The sequence below is a fragment of the Dermacentor andersoni genome, chromosome 7 (assembly GCF_023375885.2).
Source record: "Dermacentor andersoni chromosome 7, qqDerAnde1_hic_scaffold, whole genome shotgun sequence".
NCBI lineage: Eukaryota > Metazoa > Arthropoda > Arachnida > Ixodida > Ixodidae > Dermacentor > Dermacentor andersoni.
This window is the reverse complement of record NC_092820.1, coordinates 162,840,142-162,853,750: the sequence shown is the minus strand read 5'-3', so window position 1 is coordinate 162,853,750 and position 13,609 is coordinate 162,840,142. Positions and strand designations below refer to the sequence as shown.

Here is a 13,609-nt window from a genome sequence, read left to right as displayed (position 1 = left end):
AGCGGACATTCACTCCCCGTTGCGGCACTGCCAAGGAGTGAAGGATACTTGAGATAGGACACCAAGAGCTGTCAAGATGCGAACAGATCAGAGAGACACTTATAGGTGTTGGCTCATGGACAAGTTCACTTAGACACTAGTGCAATTTCTTCATGAGGAGGGTCTCCATGCTTTTATTTAACTAAGCATCTAAGCTGCAGGGCAAGCTTTTCTGGAAAAGAAAGGGAAAGTGGGCTGAACCAAAGGAACTGGAACTTGCAGGGCCAGAGAACCAAACTTGGAGCATATCACACAAATCAAGTAATGCCAATATGAAACTTGTGCTTCCTGCCATTCAGAGACTGAACAATCAGAGTGCCAGCTTTCTTTTTGGCCTGTATGAAATATTGCGGACTAGACAGGTGCAGTACTGTTTTGGAACTTAAATATCAGAACTTTAAGCAGTAAAACGCTGTAAAACTGTGTGGTTGTGTGCCCGTCAAAAAAGCAAAACTTGTGACGAACTTCCACTAATCTTCATCTTATCATTAACCAGAGGCAATTAATTTTCACGAGTCTCAAAAAAAAAAAAAAAGAAAGAAAGAAAGAAAGGAAACGCATGCACAGTGGCATCCTTTGCGTATGCACACCCCTGTGAGCAAAGAACAAGCGAGTAACAGGGAGTCACCCTTTGAGCGATTAGTAACGAGATAGCCATCAATTTTGCAAGCGCAAGAAGCCGAAACCGCCTGCAGAACAAAACCCAAACTAACCGCCGCGCACCCGCACGCGCTCCAATGCGTGAGCGGTAGTATATAGACGCACCGGAGTGCAAACAAACCATGCAATGAAAACTGAGAGAGGGAGGCGCGAGAAAAAAATTCTCTGTATTCTTGCATAGTCGTGTGCCTTATCATGCTTCACAAAATGGTCAGTTCTTCTGTTCATGTCTCTGTGCCTATATCTTTCGTCACCAGCTCTGTGCGCAGCACCAGGCGCACTGATTCGATGAACATGGTCCTGCTCAGGTCGTAACTGAACTGCTTTAAATTTTCTTTCCTTCCGTCAACAATCGAATTGTGGAACAGGCTTGATGGATCCATCAGACGACTACCCATGGAACAATTTTCTACAGAAGTGATAAATATATATCCTGTAAGTATTTGTTAGCACTCTAAACTTTGATCTGCATTCTGGAGACCTGTTTTGCCTCTTTTGTGTGATCATTTAACCTGTTATATTCTGCAAACGTGTTCTTGTATGTTTGAAATATTGACCCACTCCTTGCTATGTCTTGTATGGAGACAGCAGTAGCTGTAAATAAAAAAAAAAAATGTGGCAGCACACGCCAGGAAAGAAAAAATGAGGAAAGTGGCGCGCTTTTTAAACGTACAGATGGCGCCGCAAATATATGGCATAGACCATTTTGGACTTGTTCGCAGTGCCATATGTTTACGTCACTGACCCTGAAAAGTTAATAAACAATTGAGTGGTCTTGTTCAAACACTGTCACAATTTATGAATAGCAGGAAGTTGCTGTGAGATGTCGAAAGTAGCGCTGCTACCCATTTCTCAAATTAACATTATTTTCCTGCTTACCAAATTTCTGTGAGACAATACCTACGGCTCACAATCTTCCAAATACCAACCATGAAAACAACCACAATCACAAATCAAACACAACCAAAGCCAGATCGTCCACAAATGCAAAAAAATTATGGAGGTCAAGTGAAGCCACTGCCTTTTCTTTCTGTGCTAGGTTCATCTTCCTCATGGTGAGTATGTAGAGATTTAGGATCTTGGAAATATCTCTAGCCAGCGTAGCAAACATGGCCTACCTAGGAGTGTCTGAATTGTCTGTTTTGGCTGCGCTGCTTCATCCGTTTGCATGGCCTCTTCCTCTTGCAGCTGCTGCTCCTGTGATGTGACAGAAGATGCAAAAAAAAGACGGAAAGAAAAAAAGAAGGAAAGCATGAGCATAATGCAACAGGTGTGACACACTTGAGTAACAAACTGCAATACATGGCCTGAGGCAGCATCTTGCCTTCCCCATCAACAGATATAGATTGTTATTGGGGAGAAAAGTATGCCCTAATGCCATGGCAGAAAATTGTCTGCTGCTTAAATACCTGGAGATCACATCTAAGATTCCTGCACAGAAATGCATTTCAGATGAGCTCCTCTGCACTTTCCGTGTTATGTTCATGCTCTCGTTCATTAAAGAAACTGTCATTGTATAACGTTCTCTGCCCTGTACAGAGAGTCCAACTTAAGTGAGCACTGTTTGTGCCAACATTCTCACCTTGGCTTTGGCGATCATCTCCTCAACTCCCTTGCCCAAGCCCGCGGCAGTCATCTGGGTCGAGATGAGCCTTGCCAAGTGCTTGATCTGGGTCTCTGTGCCCGCTACAGCAATGGGAGTGTAGGATGCTTGGAAGTGTGCAGGCATCGTCTCTGGCAGTGAAAGCTAATGGAGGCAAGAAAAAAATTACACAGTCTCTTAAGATCTCTCTTAAGGAGGTGAACAGCGAAAGCCTACTCTTCTTTTATCATTCGCCTCTTTCTCTTTGCCTCTTCTCTTTCTCTTCTTTCTTTTAGTCATTACTGCTCACTACAAAGCAGTTTTAGTCATTTGTAATCAATTGTGGTCATTACAAGTCATAGTTAGACATGTTGGTCATATCATAGTCATTAGTAGTCATTACTAGGCATTTTTAATCACTTCTAGTGAATCGTAGTCATTACAAGTTGTCGTTAGACATATTGGTCATCTTGTAGTTATTAGTAGTCATTACAAGTCATGTCAGTCATTATTAGTTATTACTTGTCATTACTAAGCATTTTTAGTAATTTCTAATCAATTGTAGTTGTTACAAGTTGTCGCTAGACATACTGCTCATTTCATAGTCATTACAAGTCATTTCAGCCACTATTAGTCATTACTGCTCCCTATTAAGAATTTTCAGTCATTTGTAATCAATTGTGGTCATTACAAGCTGTAGTTAGACATATTGGTAATTTTGTAGTCATTACAAGTCATTAGTAGTCATTTTAGTCATTACTACTCATTACTAGACATTTCTAATCAATTGTCGTCATTACAAGCTGTCGTTAGACATTGGTCATTTCAGAGCCATTAGTAGTCATTATCAGTCATTACTAGTCATTATTAACCTCTACCAATCTATTATAATGTTATCATTCACTAACTGTCACTATCAATCACTTTTCATTCTTTAATCTGTCTTCATATAGCGTGATGACGCTTCAGCGGACGCTCCAGCAGTCAGGTCTGCTGACACAAACTTCACCATGAGCCTAGAAAGGCTTTTGCCTTAAGACACTGCATCAACAGAGCAATCATTGCACCAACTAAACAAGCAGCGCAGAACTAATCAACCACAAAAGAATGTAAAATGTGCTGCATAGGAAGGACCTTGATTTTGGCACCCTTGATGTCATGAGGGAGCATAAGAGAGGCCAATTCCTAAGCACCCAAACTATGTGATCGGACCATTACAAAGAATATTCCAACTGCATCACCTTAGCGGCAAGCAGCAGCACTGGCTATTTAAACATTACCTTTGTTTCCTGCATATTAATCTTCAGCCCTACTCACACTTTGTTTAGCAATGCTGGAGATGAATTGCAACATGTGATTGAGGACCTCAGCTAATTTTGTATGTGTACACAAATATCCGGGAAAATGGTCGAAGAAGGATGGTCGCTGTGGTAGCTTAACTGGTGAAGCGCTGCACACGCAATGTTCAAGATGTGGGTTTGGCTCTCACCTGCGGCATGTTACCTTTTCACCCACTTTCATTTCGCTTTCTACATTTAAACTAGACATAAAATGCAGTTTAACCTACACTTTCTCGAATAAAATTGAGCCCCTTGGATCCCCTCACCCTTCTTGCTCATTTCACACAATATGAAAGCTTGTTGCAAAAAAGGAGAAAATAAACTCCCTGCAAAAGGGCCAGATGGAAAACACTCACCATGCTCACAAGGACGATATCGGTGACGTTCACGGTTGTCAGCCGCGGCACCAAATCTTCAGCAGTGATGTCAATGGCTGTGTTGGTGGCTGCCTTCGATATTGTTGAGGTGTCTTCCTCCTCCTTTTCTTCTTCCTCTTCTTCAGCCTTTAATGAGGAAAGAGAACTTAAAATGCAGAAATACTGCTGGGGAAGACTTAAAGCTGCTTATACTTGTCAAATGTGCCACAGAGGACAAAAGTTTACAGACAATGATTGTGTGATAAAAATTAAATATATTGGTGCTGTGTGTAGCTGCTCTGTCCCAAATAGGGAGGTGCGCCCTCTAAGACACTTGTGGAGAAGTACAGGCCTCTCAACTTCAAGCTGTGTCATTAGGTTGTGACAATACTTTGTTGCTATTTTTGGCACCCCCAGGCCTATGAACTTTTGTCCCCAATAGAACACTGATAAAACAGCTTTACGCAAACTTCAGTTGCAGGACTGGGCCCAGCAATGCACAGTCTAGACAAATTAATCTGTCCCACAGGCCCTCATTACCGCAAAGAAAGAAAAGAAGAAAAAACTTGCAGGTTGATGCCAACCTGAGCAACTGATACGGTAAAACAGCAAAGTCGTATAAGAGAGTGCTATGTAGTACTAGGGGTCTGTTTTCTGACTGTTTTTAGTGACGATTCATGACCGATGCCCTGGTCATACGCATACGGAGCCCTCCCACACAGGTTACACTGCTGACCACGTTGTCCCACCAGGGCGGTCGTACAAACTCCTAGCCATTGAAACAAGACGCGAGAAACAAAAATGGCAGATTACTGGCTGAAAAAAAAAACAAAAATACACACAGACAGCAAAGAAGCTGTTGCCCATGCATGTGAGGTATACGCAAGCTAACATTTACTGTATAATTAATCATAATTCCGTTTCAAAGCAACAATTCGGGCCTCTGACACTAGTTATGTTGCCAGCTTGATACCGAGTAAGCTGCCACACGCCGGCTTTCACTGCAAGGAAAGGGCTGTGAAAATCCTCCTAACAGCTCCACTTTAAAATAACAATGCTCACCTCAAGTTTTATTCGCTTGACACTTGGTGGTGCCGTGGCACTTCCAGGTGCGGCCGTTATGCCCTCCTCGATGAGGCGTGCTCGCTTCTTGATTTCTTCTGGTTTGGGCATGCTCTTTGAGATCTGAAACAGTGCAGAGGCACCAGGCATGGTTGAACAGCTTTCCAAAGCAGTGGCCATCACTCAAGATGGAAAATTGGAAACAGAATAATATTTGCTGAGAATGCAGTCATCAGTTTCATTGGCTCCTGTCATGAAACTACCTGTTCCTGTTTACCTAGAACAGTTGATGCCCTTGTCATTATAAACGGGAAAAAAAAAAAAAAAAGCTCTTAGCAAGACTGAACAAGTAAAGGCATTAGCAAGACACGCTAATCAAGGCTTGAAAGAGAAAATCATCATCCATATGAATTCTTGCTACAGTAGGAAGGATGACAATTTTCTCTCTCATGAACTTTCCTCCTCCTTGCGGGCTTCTTCAGAATCGATGTGCCACTAGTCAGCAGTTGTAAGAGCAGAATGGGCTAACTTATTTAAGGCAATGTTGCGGACATCATGACCAAATATTAAGCCAAAGAGCTCACAGCAAATTCAGAACTTGGGGTAAAATCAACTGAATGTGCGATCCTATCCAGTGTACACCTACACCTTTTGTCGAACACTCCACTGGTGAAAAATGAGACGAATGTGCCCAAAGAGAAGGGACAGCCCTTCATCAGGAACTGACTTAGACAGCAGACTTTGAGGTCTCTCTACCAATTAGTACTGAATGTAATTGCAGAGATCTGTCGTACTGTTGTGCCAATTTTTTCCAGCTCTATTCAAACATGTTTTGGCTTAGTCGAGAACATTTCATGTGTTAGCACCATGGCTCTACTCCAAGAATTTTTACAATTTGTTGTTAATGACAAATACTGCATAACTTGTGTCCTGGTAAATGGATGACTGAAATTTTGAACAAAATATTATGTGTACCGCTTCTGCAACTAAAACAATTATACAAGGCATTTCAAAGTGACCTACTGTGACTGGAACATCCCCCTGTGCACACAACAAATTACTTGAGAAACACAAGTGCTTACAAATGGTCTAGCTAATATTCTTTGTGTATCAAAACTTCATCGCGGAGAAGTAGACCACGGTGTAGACCATGCTTATTTCAGTAAGATATGTCTTTAACATAGAAATGGATGCCATACCTCCTGAGGTGTTGCTCCAAGGTCGGTTAGCAGTGTGCTAACTTGGCCATGATAGTCAACGGCAGCAGGGTGCTTCATGAGGATCAGTAATTGAAGCTGGAAAGAAATAACATACGTGAAGGTTAGCCTCAGCCATAGTTTGCTTTTACTCAGTGCTGAACATGCAGCATTACTACAACACTATAATGACTACGACAGCCTGGTTCTAGTCACCAAAGACAACATAAGAAAGTATACCAACAAAAACCTGCCATACTTAAAAGCATTTTTGCTTACTGAAAATTTAGAACAACATTATGAGAGAAATGACAGGAAGTTCAATGCGAGAGGAACAGTGAGCGTTCTTTCATTACCTTGAGATGCTTTCGTACACTGCTCACTTGAGACTTGGCCAATGTCGGTGGCAGGTTAGCTGAAAGCCAGTAAATAAACATGTCAGCACAGAGTGCGCATAGGTTAAGCTGCAAGATGACAAAACGAAAAGAGGAGTATTCTAGACATCAACATGTTGTGTCTTGGTTTCGCTGTGATGTGTTTGATCAAGCTAAAAGCAAGCACCACAGATATCATGATTTTGGCATGCCCATCCTACTGGAGCTGACAAATGTATTAGCTACTAACATTAATTTCTGCAAATACAGGCGGACCATTTCATTACAAACCTGCTCAAGCTGCAGTTTAGCATGAAACATTGGACTGGAATGTCCCCTTGGATTCAGCATTTTTGGTGTTGTTGACTAAGCTAATGTTTCACAAGCAACTTTTTTAAAACTCATCACCACATGCACTAGCGAAGTTCCAACTTTGTTAGCCTGTACTATATGCCCCACATATCACCAGCGGAAGCCATGGCTAAAATAACGGGCTTTAATAACATCAGGCATGAAACACTTACCGTGAAGTGATTCTAGCGCCTGGATGACTCTTGACATGAACTCTGACCTGTGCTTTGCAATGAGCACAAGAGCTTGCATACAGGTCATTAAGTTGATGCTGAAGTATCAGGGAGAAAAAAAATATATAGTAAATGGTGCTTATAAATGTGCCGATCTCTCCCTCTCTTTCTTTCTGGTGTTATATCTATGCAAAAACGACATCTTACACAGCAAAATCACCAGCTTACAGATGATATTGATTACTCTTAGCATAACAATGATTGTGCATGATTACATATCACTGATGTACTATATAAACTTTTGTGACATTAGCAGACCGAATAAAGAAATGGGCCTCCCAATGCACACAGCTCTAAAATAACTTGTCTTATATAAAAAAAAAGGTACATGATTAAAAGTGTGAACTGCTTTTATAGTGAAGTTCCATTCCTGATGTGATCACTGTACAAAATGACCACGCATATTGACACAAAGTCCAATACAAATTTTATTTTTTTGATGAAGTAACACTTTTCACACGCTTTCAGTTAATTCAACTCATGTGATCAATGTAGTCATGCAAAAGAATACCAGCAAATGATATAAACTTTCTTTGCCTTTGCTGCCTATATGAATAATTCAATCAATTTGTGCTCTCCTGCCGAGTCGAGCTGGAGAAAGCGTATCTCAGCCTATAATTGAGACTGAATCTTAGCTTAGCAATACCACAGCCCAAAGGTTGTGGCCGCAAGCATGTTAATGTGTGCACATGTTAAAGTGCACAACATGCGAAACTGATAATTTTTTGGCAGTGGGTACTGCCAATGAAAAAGGCCAAGCTAGATTTCTAACAGCTGCCACAGTTAAATACATCTTTAAACCAAATGTAACACTCATCTTCTACGACTGTTACCAAAGCTGGCTTTATTTAGTATAGGGAGTACCTTGAGATGTGTGGTGTCCCATGAAACACAACAAGTGCATCAAAAACTTGCTTTGCTTCTTCTTCTAGCTTTCGAGGCTTGATGATCTTCAGTGTCAACGGAACATCGTCAAGAGCAAAATCATTTGCTGCTTTCTTTGGACTGTCACCATCCTGCATTAAAGACGTTGCATGCAAAAATGAAGCATTATCAATTATCAGGAAGATAAAAAGCCACCTTTCGTGATGAGGGGCCAACATATTTAGTAAAAGAAAGATTATGGGGGGATTAACAGCCTCAATATTGCTTCACTGTGCTAATCGTGCTATGGACAGATTTGTCAAGGCCAAAATACTTGTTTGCATGCTGAAAAACTAGAGGAAAACAGTTTAATTGGGAAAAACATGTCATAATTCCCTTTAAGAGCACACTAAGGATAAACACAAAATAAGTTTATTCTGTTTAGATATTATTGCATAACTTTATTTTCCTAAATTCTGTGGTAATAGGTTGATTTTTAAAGACGAAATAAATTTTTTCTTTAAATTTCTTGGCAAAATACCAGTCCTGGTCTATCACTGTGATGTCAAGGATTTGAATGTATATATTAGTGCTTGGCCTCCAACCGTGGGTTCAGTAAAAGTTCTTGACACTTGTTAAATTCAGTCATTGGCATTCCTTAGAATAAAATGTAGCCCATGTTTGCCAATAAAAAATTAGAGACCCGAGCAGACACAGCCAAAATCCATGACGTCACGGCGGGCTGGTGCGGAAACGTCAAGATGTCGCTGCTATCGATCTTTTGTTTTAGTGCCCTTTCTGGTTTACAAAGCCTCTTTTCAGGCTAAACGTGGAATTTTTTTGGAATTGTGGAAAGGTAATTTACAAACACAGGTCAAATAACTTTTCTCTATAGTGCCCCTTTAAGCATTAACATTGCAACAAAAATAACTCACCGGGTAAGTTTGTAGTATGACTAGCATTTCCATAAACTTGATAGTATGAGTCCGGATACTACAACAGAAAAAAGAAACGACAAGAAATGACTCCTTTGCACGCATGCAAATATTTGCGTGTCATGATCTTTAGATCCTGTGCTGTAGGATCGGTCCAAAAAGCACAGCAACTATGACATCCTGCTACTGAGCAAAGTATAATAAATTAATTTCTCAGTAATGAAAGCTTTAATTTGGCGAGGTGAAACGCAAGAGTAATTGTTTTCCTATGATGTTTGTGCATTGTTAAGGAATTGCAGGTGGTTTTATAAATGTAATCAAGAAGCGCAATGGGGATCAATTTTATGAACTAGGCTCTGGAAAACTGAACCAAATGATGCGAATAATAACTCAATGAATCATCATTAAAGTTGCCAATTGTCTTTCCTGTGTTATACATCATAATAAAGCATTTCCCGTTTGCTTTCTTAATTTCAATTCAACAAGCAATACGCTGTAAATAGTCTAAGTGAATTTAGCATAATTGACGCCTCTACAACAAAGGTAGATAAGTATAAACCCTATGCAAGCAATCTTGTGCGCAACAGTCACAAGCGACGCAATGAAGATGGCTGTCGCATTTGCTTGTCACCTACAGGTCGTACCTCACGCGAGCGACAACTTTGAGCAACGTGTGCCCGGTGTTGCCTGTATGAGGGCAGAAAATATGTGCTGAAACTGGCATGATGCATGCTTTATTAAATAAAGGTGATGTGCTTTACTGTAAAGAGCAGCATAAAATATTTCTGAAGGTCTTGCAGTAGGTTCTTATTCTTGCATGTATCAAAATTTAATCGTTTGCTTGTTCCATGCAAGAATTGATAGTACTTGACTGATGTACATCCAGTTTTGGCTTCGCGCTATTGGCTAGTCGCTCATAGCACTCCCAGGCGACGAGTGACGATTTCTAGATTTCCAGGACCGAGCGATCGAGAGACAAGAATGAGCGATCTGTTTGCATGATGGCCTGTTTCGTCGCTCATCGCCGTCGGGAACAAAATTGGTCAAATGGGGTTCGGGCTTTATTTGAATGTCAACAGTGCTGCCCATCACAGGCGGTGAAATTGTTAAAATCAGGTTCTACATTTCAGGAAATGCATTTCAATAAATCAGGCTGTGATGTGATCTTATCACACTGCAGTTAAGTGATTGACTAAACAGACGGCGATCAAATAACACGGAAAAATCACTTGCCCGTCATTATCACAATCCAGAAGAGAGACAATGTCGTTCTTGAGGCTTCTGATGTATTCCCAAGATGTTTCCATGAGGTCATCGACTTTCTTGGCCTGGCATATCCATCGCAATGCTACCTAACAAGACATAACAGAATTTCTTTTTTGGGGGGGCATCATAGGAATACACAGCCACCACATCCTCTTTAAACTTGTTAACATTGAAAAACTCAAAAGCAAAATTTTAATGAACACAAGTGACATTCCAGGAATTTAGCTTGACTGTCACAATTCCCACTGCAAGAATATAATTAACAGTTTTTAATACATTTAATATCGTCAGAAAGCAGAATCCTGATGAAACGGTAGTAGTTAACATGAATATCAGGATAAAGCAAATGTTTTTAAGCCCTTGTACAGGTCAACTGACGTAATTTGTCTTTGGGCTACACAAGTGTTCTTTGTGATCTCTAAAGACTCGTCTTATCAAGCTTCTGCTGTATCATGAAAAAAATTGATGCATTGTACATTGCTTCAAGATCATTCCAGTGAATAAAATGCTCTTGTGAGTGATGAAGTTTCACCTAGTCAATTAAATAATTTCCCTTTTAGTCAACGCTGGAGTTATTTCAGCACTAAGTACAACTGAAATGCAGAAAGTTCCATTATGGCACAATGCAGTAACATACTGCATGTCATGACAGCTGTGCAACTTACTTTGTACAGTTGTGTGGTGGCCTGAATTACCCTCTTCTGCACAGCAACTGCTTCATCCCGAAACATCATGCGCAGATTGGCCAAGACCTTTGGGAAGATGTCTGGATCTTGTTTGCTGAAGAAGCGTTAGACATGAGCACATGCAACAGGTTTTACCACTTTTTCGTGCATATTTGACATGGGTACCACCAGTGCCTCTTACCATGCCTCCTCTATGAATCCCACGACAAACTTTCGGACCTCTGATGATCTATCATTTTGGAACGCAAGCATTTCCTGGAGAAGTCAGAAAATGAAATCCAGACTTCAGACAATTTCTGTATTCACTTCTAACGCAAACTTTCAGTACATGCAAAATTTAGGAAAGACTGAAATGTGTGAATCTAAGTATTGAATTAGCTTTTCTTTCTTCTGAAACTTATCTACCGGAATTCCGTGTGACGTATTGTTTACTATGCCATTATGAGCTTATAACGATGATATCCCTAGGTCTGAAATGCCTTAGTACTGATATGACAACATCAAAGGTTATGCACAGTTGTCTACACTTCTGTTTACATTGGAAAGCGATTGTGTAAAGTAAAAGAACACTGGATGACGAGACTGACAAAGATGAGAATCATTGCTCCGTTATTCTGTTTAAGTGCACTGTGATGCAAAGAAATCGACAACTATTGGTTCCTGGTTTGTTTGAGATTAAGTTGGTTGTTTGGGCCTGTTGGTGTACCAGTGGTACATATTACTTTCCAGAATGTTCGCAATGAGCTAAGTAATCTGTACAAACTGTCCGAGATACAACGGTTGAGAAAAGAGGAAGCCACAATGATGCGCGAACAACACAGTATTCAGCCTGATACCTTGAACCTAGTAGCTGCTCTGCTGTTACGCTTTTTCTGCGCTCTGCAGTGAATCCCTCCATCACAACAAATTACTCTCCATTAAAATACACATCTGTTCTTTCAAAATGATGGTGCATAGGCCAACGTGTATATAGCATTTGGGTATCGTAAGAGATGGCAATACGACATTGCATACAAAGTCAATTACTGCTTCATTTCTCATGTGCCATTTCTTTCTAAGTAAACCTAATAGCTCTATTCAGTGCAATAGTGATTGCAGTATACTTGCACACACATTTCACACGGATGGGTGCAAATTTGAGGCATGATTAGCTCGGAATATTCAGCAAAACATTTGCGATATCTCGTCTAACGTTGACAGAAATGTGACGAAACTCACATCGAGGAAGTTGTCAAGTAGGTCCGGCTCCTTGTAGACGATGAGCTCCTGGACCTGACGAAGGTTGTTTACTTTATGATGGTCCTTAATACTTTGATTTAATGCAGCAAAGTTGATGAGTTCGACAACCTGAAAGGAGACGAGAGGACACCACAAGTTGTCATAAGTGGCGGGAAGTTGTGATAGCGGCTCAACATCTTTGTTTTCTTAGCAACATTTGAGCTTTTAGTGGCGTTTTCAGTCACAGTTAGCCGATAAGACAATTCAAAGTAAACATATTAACATAGAAATTAGAACAAACACGCTCTAACGTCAGTCATTTCTAAACTGAACGCAAGTGCATTCATAAAGCGCACGCTGGTATGGCTTGTTACTAAATGCAGGCAATTTTGCAAGTTAAGGGTGTTTTGTAGCGAAACCCCGGCCATGACTCTTCCTGTCAACAGCAATGTGTGACCGCGATCGATGTCGAGTGCGGCAATATTGCGAAACGCGGCCATGTATGCGACAACTTTTTGACAGCGCCGGTGAAAGTATCTGCCAAATGTAACGTAGATCGCACACCAGCTGCTAAAGCAAGCCTCCCTTAGCCCAAGGTTCAATCTTTAATAGCACATGAGGGTGTAAGTGATCAAGAAATGTAATAACCCGTTCGCTGGTGGACTTCTGTTCAACTTGCTCTTCGTCCATAAAAAACTGCGCCGCGGTGCTGCGGCGCATTTCAAGCGCCTTTTTCTTGGTCGCCATGGTGAGCTATGAGAAGTGTCGGCTAAGCAAGGTGAAAACGATGCAAAGCAACGGAACCGACTACGCGCAAGCAAGTCTACATTCTACGAACAATCAACAGACGCTGGTCACTATAAACAAGAGAGCGGAGCGCCATGACGGCTAGCGGAAGTTGGTTGAACAAGCCCGGCTCCCCGCACCAGAATGCTCTTAGAGCACACGAGCGCACTTTGATTTCGCACTTATTTACACCACTTCTTGCGGAATCACTTACTAGTGCAACCAAAGTGTGTGTGTTTTTTAATAAAGTTATTGTCAGAAACTGACTCTAAAAACCAAAATTAATTTTTTTATTATAGACAGATTTTGAGTGGACATTAGTTACTCCAGTGTGCCCTAAGTGCAGAACGGTGCAGGAGTACGTTCCTTTGAAACAACCAGCGTGCAACAAAAAACGTCACTTCCGTAAAAACAAACACGCGCTTGCTGCGCCACTTTTGCAAGTGTTAAATAAGCTAACACATGTTAAAGACACTACGTATTTAAGCACAATATTCTTATTGATGCTTTTTTATACTTCAATATTTATTATAAATATAATAAAAATAAAAATAAATAATAAATTTGTAGAAATACATCTGAGCGAAGCCGGCGCTGCCAACGCAAGCGACATAACGCAAGCGAGTAGAAATAACCAAACGGAGGTTTTATAATTGGTGAA

The 13,609-nt window shown here is 40.8% G+C and overlaps 1 protein-coding gene across 6 annotated transcripts in view; it reads right to left on the bottom strand.

Moving 5' to 3' along the window:
- The window catches only part of Sym (symplekin scaffold protein), a 44,018-nt gene extending 30,951 nt beyond the window's left edge, over positions 1-13,067 (bottom strand). For 5 of the 6 annotated variants that reach the window (XM_055071859.2, XM_050180406.2, XM_055071862.2 and 2 more), the window contains exons 1-14: positions 12,811-13,067; positions 12,163-12,291; positions 11,126-11,199; positions 10,924-11,038; positions 10,226-10,344; positions 8,993-9,050; positions 8,058-8,209; positions 7,134-7,231; positions 6,592-6,650; positions 6,239-6,334; positions 5,040-5,162; positions 3,978-4,124; positions 2,282-2,446; positions 1,818-1,896 (exon numbers count right to left, since the gene is read on the bottom strand). In XM_055071859.2, coding sequence (XP_054927834.1) covers positions 1,818-1,896; positions 2,282-2,446; positions 3,978-4,124; positions 5,040-5,162; positions 6,239-6,334; positions 6,592-6,650; positions 7,134-7,231; positions 8,058-8,209; positions 8,993-9,050; positions 10,226-10,344; positions 10,924-11,038; positions 11,126-11,199; positions 12,163-12,291; positions 12,811-12,909 — 1,513 coding nt within the window. In that variant the 5' untranslated portion in view covers positions 12,910-13,067. The remainder of the gene's footprint in view (positions 1-1,817; positions 1,897-2,281; positions 2,447-3,977; positions 4,125-5,039; positions 5,163-6,238; positions 6,335-6,591; positions 6,651-7,133; positions 7,232-8,057; positions 8,210-8,992; positions 9,051-10,225; positions 10,345-10,923; positions 11,039-11,125; positions 11,200-12,162; positions 12,292-12,810) is intronic. The other variant, XM_055071861.2, reaches the window with a different exon arrangement.
- Positions 13,068-13,609: the final 542 nt, after the last annotated feature.